Raw genomic sequence first — 12393 nt, 5'->3', positions numbered from 1 at the left:
GTGTAGCTATACAAACCATGTAAGCACAAACAATTATGAATGTGCTGAAGCATAAGATAAAACAATGTGAGGTCAAATGGCAGACATAATGGAAGTAAATAACAAACAGATGGCAAATTTACAAAATCAGAACAATCCTTACATTTTAATAACAAATTTAAAGGAAACACTTTCATCCATTTATAACTACATGTAAACAGTAAAGGCAAATTAAAGAACTAGGATATGACATTTTTAAAAAGTATCATCCAAAGTAAAGCATTAAAAAAAAGTACATTTTCATGCATTCAACAAAAAGTTTCATAGACTAAATATGAGTGACAAAACTCATTAATAGTATTAATAATGAATAATTATAAATATTTGGTGAATGCTGAGTGAGATTGTTCTTTGGTTTCAATTATGATAATCAGTACCTAAAAAAACAAAAACAAATAAGTTTTCCTGTTTACACCACATACACACAAATCCAAAATACATATTCACTAAAGCCCCCTCCCCTAAAAATACTACATAATGTTTAAAAGTGACACGTTTTTTAAATAGAGGAATCACCTGCACACACTTAAGCTGAGATAGCTGGTTGCTTAATATTTCTTTCTTTTTTTTTTGACATGCATATTCATGAGTTGAAGTCCATAAGCTTGTAAATGTGTATCTGGAGGGAGCTCAGCTGAAACGACTACACTCCTCTCATCTCTCCCTCTCTCTTTCACTGCGGCCGCTTTCCAACCTACGTGACGTCGTTTCCTCTCTCCAACATGGCGCAGGAGGCAGGTCGTTAATGGAAATCTGAGGGATTTACCCCACCTTCTGTGTTTATTTATGTTTGTCTGTTAGGGGGGCTCTGAGGTTGACATTTGTACAGGAATACATCTTACAATCGAGGCTGCTTCAGCCCCCCCTGCTTGGGACCCAGGCACACCTCGCCCCAAATTCCGGTGCGACATGTTTGAGGGCAAAAAGACGAAAAACATGTTCCTGACACGAGCTTTGGAGAAGATTTTGGCCGACAAGGAGGTGAAAAAGGCTCACCATTCACAATTGCGCAAAGCCTGCGAGGTGGCACTAGGTAAGTTGTGTTGTTTTAACGCTACATTATCGCTTGTGTTGGACTCATTGATTTAGACACGTCATGCCAGCCCTCCACTCATCAACCGGTTATCCTGCAACAATATCGCAGCGTTTGACAACAGAGTATTAAACGCTGTATGCTGCTAAAGCTGTGTATTGCCTTTGCGTTGATATTCAACAAAATAGCCTGCGTATTTATTTGACGTGGCACAGGCTCTGTGGAAGTGAAGTCCGTATTAAAACACGGAAATGGTGCAGGAGGGGTGGGTGGGTGTTTGCAACGCCGAACCGATGCTGCGAAAACTAGCGACGTGAGAATAGGCCAAGCACCGAGGCAGAAAATAAAGTTGTTAAAGGCTGCAACCTCGTTGAATGTCAACAGAAACGACAACTACACGTTACACACCCATCACGTGTTAACTGTGTGTATCAATACGGTGTAACAATACGTGTTTAACCTCAGTATAGGTGTGATGTTTGCGTCTCTTCCTGGTACACGGGAGACGTGCCCGGTGTTACGGTTAAACGAGTGACCGTGTTATCTGATGACTGTCGACAGAACGCGTCTGTGGTTGTCGTGGTGACGGCAGTTGTTTAAAAGCCTTAAAATAAGCTTTAATTGAATCTTCAACACAGTGTGTATATTCGTCTGGTACTTTTTGTTCTACATTGTGTAAATTAACCGGTGTTGCCAAAAAGAAGCATTCTCTTAATGTGGTTATGTGTATTACCAGAGCAGCTAGCGTCTAATGAGGAATTTGACATTATTAAATAGGTTCATTGTCTGAAGATGAATCACTTTCCTATTGAGAATAACTGTAAAATCACAAGCTAGGCTGTAACTGGACTTCCAGTGTATGTGCTGTGCTGTTTGTTTTCCACATTATAATAAACGTCAGGAGAGGTGAGCACAATTTGGCTTACATAAATGCTTGGCGTAGATATTAAACACAGGCGAACATTCATTAGAAAAGTATTAAAGTCAAATTTAAGGGTTTTTAGGGGGATACCCAGGTGTTGCATTCAACAGCTGCCATTCAGCTGAAAGGCATCACTTAGCACGGTCACTCGTTAAACCGTAACACCGGCCAGCACAGGGAGTGTTTAGTAGGACATATTCGTGCATTGTACTGCATCTTTTATTCATTAACTAGTGAAACATTAACTAATTTAATAAGTGGAGACTCTGGACGTCCCTCTCCACTATTATGTTGTAAACCTAGATGTGAATCCAGGACAGTGAAAGCAGAAGGTGACAGCTGTCAATAGCAGCTTTATGCTACAACAATGAAGCTGCCGGAAATAACACGGAGATGCTTTTCCGGTCAGAAACAAAATAAAATTTCAATAAAAATACATGTGATAGCAGGTTAACTTTTCATTTGTGATTCAGTATAGCTACCGACGTGAAAAAACACCTATGACATGCAATAATTATGTTTTAATCCTATGTTTTTCCTTAGTATGTTTTTCCTGTGCGAGCATTTGTCATATTGACTATGCATTTATTGTGAAGTCAACATCGCTTAACTTCCTGTTTTGTTTAACTGTAACTATTTGTTAGCAGGTGAATTTTCCTTAGGAGTGACTGTTAATAATAAATAAATAATTTAGTCAACAAGGTAGGATCAGAGGAGTTCAGTGTCATATCCAGAGTTATTTCACATGCTAGGCTTTTTTTTTTTACTGCACTGTGACTGAGAACAAGCTGGGTTTTGTCCTGTAATGGGAGTAATATGACACAACCAGAGAAACAATGAGTGCACCTTGTTCAGGAGCCAAACGTCCTACCTGCCCTGACAGTAGCTGCCTTCATAAAGCACATTCAGCTGTTGCATGGTTTTGCAAAAACACAGATCATATTTGTTTAGGCTTGCTCTTATGTCTTTTGAAACAAAACCACCCACACAAATAATATATTTCCTTCCCCCCACTTTATTGTCAGCAGAGGTTAGTCTTCATTACAGGAGTAGAAATCTCTCTAGCTTGGATTTAAAGGGGAAAACACACCCTAAAACAGAATTTGTAAGTAATATGTGGAGAGTCAAGTTAATACTGAGCCTTTAGTTAGAAGTCAGCACATGAAAACATCAATTGGTGATGAGATCAGGTGACATTTTCTCTTTGTCTGTTGCTGTTGTTCCTAACCCTATCCACTTTACTGTAATGTAGGCCTTCCAACTTTGAGTAAGAAAATGACTACAAGTCACCACTGTTCATATATAATCCTACTAGTTGTTCCATTATTTACTGTTTATGGACCAGCTCCATATTTTTCCACTCGATGATATCAACCCTACAGCCTGTCTCTCTACTGCTAATTGAAATCAAAGTTAGTGATTAACTCTATTTTAGGGCATACTCGGGTCAGAAAGGAAATTGCCATACTCAGGTAAATCCTAACTTATGTAGCAAAGTTGCACGCAAAAATAAAATGGTATAAAATGTAATGACAATTACTTTTTGCAGATTTTAACTTCATATAAGGCTTCGGCCATACACTGAAAATTTATTAAATACAATCTTAGCAGTGAGCGTGCAGCGGTACAGTAGTAGTGCATATCAAAAACGACTGGGTGACCCAGAATACGGAGTGACTTACATAATCCCCTCTAGCTCTTGACATGCTAGCTCTGAGACATCTCTGAGTGAGTGCCTGTGCCACAGTCTCCTCTTTGCTGTCACGGAAAAGCTCCCTATTATAGGTTGCCACTGTTCAAAACAAGGTATTGTTTGAAATCATGTTTGGGATGCAGATTCAGGCTTGGGTATATATTGTTTCATTTAGTTGTTGTTGTTGCAGCCCAGCTAGAAGTGAGTCACTGCAGTTTTTTAAAATCAAGTATAGGAATGAGGCAAAAGGCCTTGACTCAGCTGCTTCGGCCAGATACAGTCAACCTTCCTAGCTGCTCATCTGACATTTTCTTTTAGATTCTCAAAATGTCACTCAGCACTCATTCCCCAATAGGAATAACACCTCAGTTTCTCTCACAGTCTCAATTGTAGCCGTTGCAGGGTCCCATTATCTTTCGATCAGACAGTTGGCTTCTTTGAGGGGAGCTGTCTTGATAGCAGGGAAGAGAAAAAAGGGTACAGACTGAAGGTTAACTCAAAAAATCAAAGGCCCTCAGGCTATAGCTGCTCAACACCTCTTAAAAGCGGGTGTGGAGGCTTTGGTTCATTGTTGTCACACATTGCTAGCTTCATATAATGCTGGCTTTGTGGACGGTGCCATTGTTTTTAAAACCCAACCTGTCCTCTCTGATTTGAAAAGTTCACGCGGGTTTGCTGCTGGTGGAAAAACAGTCCTGCTGAGAATGTAACAAGCTAAAGCACAAGACTCTCTACAAGCTGCCATGCTAAGAGGAGTGAGAACTTGTTTCCAGGCTAGCAGTCACTAGCAGTTGAGTCCTGCTGAGCACATTGCTCATTATCTCTACCCCCAGGGTGTATGATTTGAGGGTCAGCTGAGGAGGCCGCAACAACCTGAGAACCTTTTGCGTCCGTATTCTCAAAGCCCCCTCCCGTCAACTTTTGTTACCTTCAGATGCATGTTCTGTTAACATGTTGGAAGCAGTGACTGTAAGGGAAGATCTGCTGTATCTGAAAGCTACAGAGAACTTTTCTTCTTGGCATCAATTATACTGATGAAAATATTTAGTTTTCTATGATTTGCTTATCATTTATTCATTGTGCTTTGAAGATAAGCAAGCTGTAGCCAAAGGTTAGTGGCATACCAGCTTTTATTTCTTGACAGTCTAACAGAAACATTTCAGTCTGCTTCATAAAAGTATTTAGGTTTGATACCCATCAAGTGATATAGCTCATTTAGTTTCAACTCTCTGTATGGCCTGGTGTTGTTTCCATATGTTGGCTATTTAAATCTAGACACATTAGCATGACAAGCTGTGTATTGTTAAAGTGGGCAGTATGGACAAAATTATTATTATTGTAATAACTCTTATAATAATAATAAAACATTTCATTTAGAGCGCCTTTCATGACACCCATGGACACTTTACAGAATAGATAAAAACAATATAAGCAAGGATATATTAGAGCTCCTCAAAAGTGAGGTCAAAACATCTTGATTGTCTCCTGGTGGTGGGCTGCAGTATAGGTCATCAATCCCACCCAATCCATGTTAACAAATGGGACATGAGCCAAACTAAAAAAAAATCAAAGTAGACATTTTTCCCAAACATGACATGTCATTTTATGTCAGTCTTATCACATGGATGCTTGTCCTATAATGTATACTGATAAGTTCCAGTTTTGATAAGTTTTAATTAGTTATTTGATGTTATAAAAAGGGGGTTGACATCATGATTGACAGCTGTGACAGCGGCTCTCAAACCTCCGTCAGGTGCTAAGTCAATTGAGGGAGTGTGTGTTATCCCACCACCCCACTTTACTGCACAAACTCTGGTTACAAATGACATCACACAAGCAAGATGGCAGCTGCAGGAAAGGAGACATTTTGGCTTCACTTTTGCATAGCGGCAGGAAGTGAAAACACGTCGTCCATCTTTATATCCGGTCAATGGTATGTTAACATGTCAGTAAACATTTAGCAGCATAGAGCAACATGGGGATCCCACTGGATACAGCTTTATTTCCACCTGACAAAGTCCATTTTTCAGCGTGGTGTTTCATCCTCCAGCTCTTGAGGGAAATATGGGGTCTCGTAGTTTGTCAGATGCTTAATCTTCTTAATCAGAAACTTGAGCAGGTTCACACTTGGTATGTAAGGTAATGCTACCTTGTCTGGGCTTATTTATTTTATAAATGGGTTTCTTGAGAGCCAATGCAACTTAAGGAAAGTGTGAATTCTATGTCAGAAAGTTGTCTTTAGACCAGTTGTTTGTTTGCTATGAGGTATTGACAGTGCCTCTGGCGTGTTGGGGATGGCCTGGGGGTGTATTAAACCTGGATGTGGTGTAGTTATGAGAATAAAGCAGGAGCTAAAAGCCAGCTTGACACCCATGCCTGCTATTAATATCATTAGAAGTCATATTTCTATTAAAATGATGGTTGTTATATTGTTGTTGTGTTTGTGTGCTTCTCTAGTGTCTCTCTCTCTCCTCATCCATCATTCTCTCTCAACCTAACCGGTTGAAGCAGATGGCCGCCTGGTCCTGCTCGAGGTTGCTTCTTGTTAAAAAGGAGTTTTTCCTTGCAGCTGTCGCCAAGTGTTTGCTCATGGGGGGAATGTTGTGGCTCTGTAAATTAAAAAGAGTACAGTCTAGACCTGCTCGATGTGAAAAGTGCCCTGAGATAACCTCTGTTGTGATTTGGCGCTGTATAAATAAAATGGACTTGACTTGACTTGACTACCAGCTACTGTAGATTGACACGCTCCACTGACTCTTAGCATGTCAAAATGTGATAGATGATGTTTGTTTTTTCTTTTTTTTTTTATTCAGTGGTCTTCATCTCCTCCCTAATTTCATCAACAGCATCCTTTTTTTTCTTTAAGACAGAATATGTGTGTGTGTGTTTTGTTATTACAGCTTTTGTAGCCTTGGGGAGACGTTCAAGCTTTGAAAGTTTTTGGTTGAATCCATTGGGAAATTTAATTTGTTAACAATTCTAAGTCTAATACTTTTTAAATGACTATAATTCATTTTCTGAAAAACAACTGTTAACATACTGCATGTTTTATGTGCAGAGAGCTATTTATTATTATTATCACTCATCCAAATTACAAGAATTTCAACTTCAGCATTCACGATTAAGACATGTTTCCTGCCAATATGTGGGACTTTTTTTGACACTGTGAGACTGAATTTAAAGTAAAACCCACATTGTTTGTTAGTTTCAACAAATTCCACCACATGTGTTGCATAGCAGTTGCAAAATATTTAGCCATCAAAGAGTAAAAAGGAAGCTTGAATAGGAGCTGACAAAATTACCAAACGTCTCAGAGCTGTTTTCTTTTTTGCACCAAACCCACAGCCACTCCCTACATGGGCCACGTTTCCTTTTCTTTCTTGTAGACTTGGCAGACCTGGCAGGAGAGCCAATGGTGCATTACAGAGCCACCACACAGTCCTCTCCATGATAAACTGCACCATCATAGAGCCACCACATGCTCACCCACGATTAACACCAAGGGCAGAAATGGTTTTGTTTGTTAATTATGGTTTTTTTACCATGACTCCCCAAAGATCCACTCACAGCCTTCCCTAAAAAACATGAAGCACTGGAGTTGAAGAGGCAGACAGATGTTTGTACTCTTACTGAATAATAAAAGCTGCTCTGATTTGTGTACCTGACAGCCTTTTTTTCACCAGTACCCTTCATATTGCTGACAGAAACGTGTCAACCCAGAAATTAAAATCGGGCAGTTTCATTCTGATTACTATGGTAACCTGCTGGTGAAACTGGCAGGCATCGCTGCGCATAAAAAAAAAAAAAAAAAAGCAAATGAGGGAAGCCATCAGCCGCATTTTGATGTCACCTTTATTTGTCAGCCGCTGTAAATATTCATTTCACTACATTAGTTATTCTAAGAATGTCTTGCTGTGTGCAGTACAGTTTCAATTCTTGAAAGTATAAAACAAACAGACCTTTTCATTTCTGGGTCTGCAGCTAAACAATTATTTACATTTATGAAGCTACTGGTTATTAAAATTTGGGTAGGTAGTGATAAAAGCCCATCACTAGTTTCTAGGGCCCAAGCTGTTGTCTTCTAAACGATTTCTCTCATTTAAAACGATGTGTGACATTTAAATGATTATTATTATTATTAAAATGATTATTGCTTAATTACCTGTTGACGGACTAATTAGCTGGTGGATATACAGTAGCAGGAGGCTTCACCTGTGTTGTGTTTGTTTTAGTACAGTATAAATTGCTCCACAGTCAAGCCTACTGCAGTGCTGCCCTGAAGTAGAGGGTGAAAGGGTGTGCCTGCTTTCTGTCTGGTTTCTCTCTTCCAGACTAAGTGCAGACACTTAAGCTGCTTGTAACCCCAAAGGTTGACTGGTATTCAGATAATGAGCACTAGTCTAGTCAACATGGCAATGCCAGTGTTTGCTCTGAAAGCATAAATAATTCTTTTATCTATACGGAAGAGATGGTTTAGAATTTAGAGGGAAAGGTATGTCTTTTTTTTTCCAGCCTCCACTTTTTAAATGTATTTTCTTACTGATACCTCCATACATAATACATTTCTCTCCACTGATGCCTCCTCCAGTCAAGGGACAGGCAATAAATTAATTATACCCCTAACTGTTTCTGTTTCAGTTTCATCTCGTGCTTGTATTTATCTGTGGTATCTATCTAGTATTGATCTTTCATCTGTATTCATCTGAGGAGAGTTGCTACTTACCAAATAATAAATCACCATTATTAAGATGGAGGAAGCATTATGAGTAATGGGGTAATGTTATTTTGAAGAAATTAGGAGTTAAAGGTCGTAATAAATTTGAAAAATAAATGGTTTATCACACTTGGTTAAATTTGTAATTGCCAATTAAAGGAAATGTAAATGTCTTTTACAACCGACAACTGTCAACACACTGATTATTTGATTGGTGCAACATCTGGGGGTTAGCTCTAGAAATAATAATTATATCATTATATCATTTAAATAGGAGGAGACATTTTGACTTGTCATAGCAGGAGAATCACAGGTGCAATTAATGACATTAATTGGCTCTGACGCCTGGACACATAAATGGATAGCAGCCATGATTGATGTTAGTTACATGAAGTTACATGACTAGCTAGTCATTTGCCATCTCCACAGCTGGACCCATAGAAGGGAGACAAGTTACATTAGCTGGACTCCTCTCCCTTCTATTATGTGTAACCTTACGACATGAGCATGCTGTTGATTAGTAGTAAGTGTAGAAGTTGAAGGAACATCTTGTTGAAATGTCAGCGAGTGCTTGCTAGCTTTCACTTTCTGAGTGGAATACAATCTTCCTAAATCTTGAACATTATAACAGAACAGGTTTTAATTTTCTAGCTGTATATTATCAACATTGTTGAGTGGGCTTGTTGAAAAGGTAAAGGTACATTATTTATCATACATACAGTTGTGGGGGAAAACAACTTGCTCTGATGTAGATTACATGTCATTACACAAACTTAAGGATAAATATCACATGTAACACTTGATGTAGGTATGAAGAAGAACCTGGGTGAGACCTTCATCACGCCTTGCTGCTCAGCATGCTGGGCTTTAAAAGAGGACACGTATGATGAGGGAGGGTACTCTGACTGAATGAGTTGAGGATGCAGCTCACAGTTTATTGACTCTATTTATCTCCAGCTTTTGCAGCACAATCCTGCACAATGATACTAAACTCATTTCAGAAAACAGAAAATGCAATTCATAGTGTTACAGCAGAAAAAATGCCAAATCATGTATCCGTAAAAGAATTATTATAAATTTATTTCAATAACAAAGCCTGTCGCTGAGTAATCACGGCCTTGTGGAGGCATAGTGCTTTGTGACTTTTTGGCTAGAAAATAAGGGACTTGATTCAGCCATGTGAGTGAGACTAGTGATTAGACTTAGGCGTATGCAAGTGCTAGTGAGGGGGTTGGTTGGTTGGTTGGGCACACACACACATGCACAGACATAGCGTGCAAACACAGGCATGCGCACACACATGAGCGCACACACGATTAGGTAGCCCAGACAACGTCAGACAGTGTTTCCTTATTCCCCTCCAAATATAATTACTGCTGTGCAACCTTTCCTTTCAGTCTGGACAATGGAAATGTCAGGGGTCTGATTTTTTCTCAGGCTCTCCGCAGTGGTCACAGCTGCCCCATGTTTATCTGTGTTTGGTAGGAGGTGGAGGTAGACACCTACACACCTTCAGTACACACACTCAGATTATCTGATTTTAGCAGTGAAAAGCTGCAGTGTGGTCTTTATTATTATGTCTGTGGGCATGATCTTATTAAAAATGCTGTTGCTTGATTAATGAATACACCAGAGATATAATATTTTTTACAGCCTTCTTAATGGGGTCAGTTTTGGGCTCTGAATAAAGATAAAAACTTTACCTTATACAATTTATGTCCATGGAAGTCCGGAGGCTCATTAAGCCTTACCTGCTTGTACAACCTGCAACAGCAGTGGTCTGAATCTGGAGACACAGTCACCGGGACCACCTTTGTTTTATTGAGGTGAAGGCAAGCGGGCAGTGGATTGAATTAGAGCTGATTGCGGATAACAGGGTGGCTAGCGCCAACCACGGGATCCATGCCAGATGCAGATGGGCTTTAAGCTCTTTGAAATGGAAATGGTTCTGCAGAAGGCTGGATGCCCTTTTTCAGTCTCCAGCTTCACACTCAGGTGATGGAAACTGAGTCAGAGAATGACCTCTAACCTCTCTACTGTGTGTGAAAATTGTCAGAAGTGCATAAGGAAGGAAACTGTGTTATCATATTGCAGATTTTTCTGACCCCCCACAGGGCAATAAGTGATTGAGATTCATTGAAATCCATCCTATCTTTTTACAATTATTCCGTCCTTATGCCCTTCCTTTTTTTATTAATCTAAAAGGACATGTATATTTGCATCTCACTACAGTGTTAGAGTGAGAGCATACCACCCTTCTCTGTAATCCTTGTAATATGAGCACATGCAATCACATAACACGTGGACAGGAACCCTAGAGCTGTCAAGAGACAGGTTTATATAGCTGATTTGTTTTGGAAGCCAGCCTCGTCCTTGTCCCTGCTTTCTCTTGCTCTCTCCCTTTTTCATTGCTCCGTCTATGTCTGAACCCGCCGTCCCCTCCCAGTGAGCTGTTTTCTCACTGCTGGTCTTGTGACGTAGTGCACAGCATCTCCAGAGAGTTGTCTGTTTATCTCTCTCCCTCCCGCCAGTGGAGCAGCCGCGTGCAGGCTCCACTGTGTCTTAATTGATGAAATGTTAGAGCTCTCTGGAGAATGTTGGTGTGTGTGCACATGTGTTAAATGTGCATGTGAGCACACTGCGCTATATATGTGTGCATGTTTGATTATGATTCTGTGTGTGAACATCTTGCTGGCAGAATATCTTATTTATTGAATTAGTGTTGATCCAGCAGCTTTAGTCAGCAAGAATATTTGCTCAGGTGTGTGCAACCTCCCGGGCTTGTCATAGAAAGGCTCTACCTGCTACCCACACTGTTGCAGTCTGCTCTAAATGATGAGGAGGAGGTGGTACGCTTATACTTTGAAGGATTGTTCCTTTTCACACTGCAAGTTTTCTTTTTATTTAATGAAAAGTAATGCATGAGTGTCACAACAATCTGTAGATATATGACTGTAGATGTATCTGCAGTTTCACTTTGCCTGTTGCATTTTAGGTGTGCTAGCTCTCTTTGTTCTCCAGTAAAAATCTGGAAGCCATTTCTAACACACGGCTTTGCAGGCAAGAGAACGGCAGGACAACATGAACAAATATGCACCAGCTGATTATTACAAATGAAGTGTCCACACTGACAGCATGCGCCATCAAGCAGAGCTCCCCTTGGGTTAAAATAATGACTGCTTCGCCTCTTTCTCAGCAACATTTTGCAGACATACTGCACCTCACAACATTTTGTAGCTACTGCTGTTGGTTGGAAACTGCAATTGATCTTCTGAATTTGTTTAGGCTGGTAACAAAAATACATCTTCTCTAAACCTTTATGCCCTAACAAATTCACACAGATACACTACATTCTTCACTTGGATTATAAAAATACTATTGGACCCTTTACTGAACTGTGATGCTAAATGTTCTTCTAGTTTATAAAGCTGTCAAGCATATCTTACCAAAATGTTGATAGTGTTACATTATAGGGCTTTATTTGTTCAATTTGCAGCAGTATAATTAGTTTTCTAATATCTTAAATATGAAAATAATGGAGGAAACCTTAAGTGTGATACAAGATGAGTGTTTCGATCTCACACATTCAAAAAGTAAAGGTGGTAGTGAAGCAACTTTAGATAATGGAACACTTAGGTGGCAGATGTCAGGCCTTTCATTTTTAGCCGATCGTGCAGTATTTTAATCTGATCAGTTTAATACTTTTCAATCAGGAGCTTCAGTGTTTGGAGTGAGTAGCTACTAGAGCACAGTAGGCCATCACTATTTATTGAATGTGATACATTTGATTAGCATTTAATTTTATATTATGCTGCTCATCTCATTTTCATGTTGTAGGTACAGATTGTAAATATTAATTAAGCTGCCACTGTGTGTTTTACAGAAGTGAGTGCTGCTTACAATGCTTTATTTGACATCCAATTTCCAAATCCGGAACCATCATGTGGAACTTCACTTTCTACTCATTAAACAGTCACTTATAGCACACACAC

At 39.6% G+C, this 12393-nt stretch overlaps 1 protein-coding gene across 1 annotated transcript in view; it reads left to right on the top strand.

The window, feature by feature from the left end:
- The first annotated feature begins 771 nt into the window (after positions 1–771).
- arfgef1 (ADP-ribosylation factor guanine nucleotide-exchange factor 1 (brefeldin A-inhibited)) overlaps positions 772–12393 on the top strand; it is a 50428-nt gene continuing 38806 nt past the window's right edge. Inside the window, exon 1 of the mRNA XM_053342640.1 lies at positions 772–1072. Coding sequence (XP_053198615.1) covers positions 949–1072 — 124 coding nt within the window. The 5' untranslated portion in view covers positions 772–948. The remainder of the gene's footprint in view (positions 1073–12393) is intronic.

This window comes from Scomber japonicus, chromosome 21, assembly GCF_027409825.1.
Source record: "Scomber japonicus isolate fScoJap1 chromosome 21, fScoJap1.pri, whole genome shotgun sequence".
NCBI lineage: Eukaryota > Metazoa > Chordata > Actinopteri > Scombriformes > Scombridae > Scomber > Scomber japonicus.
This window is presented reverse-complemented; position numbering and strand designations above follow the sequence as displayed.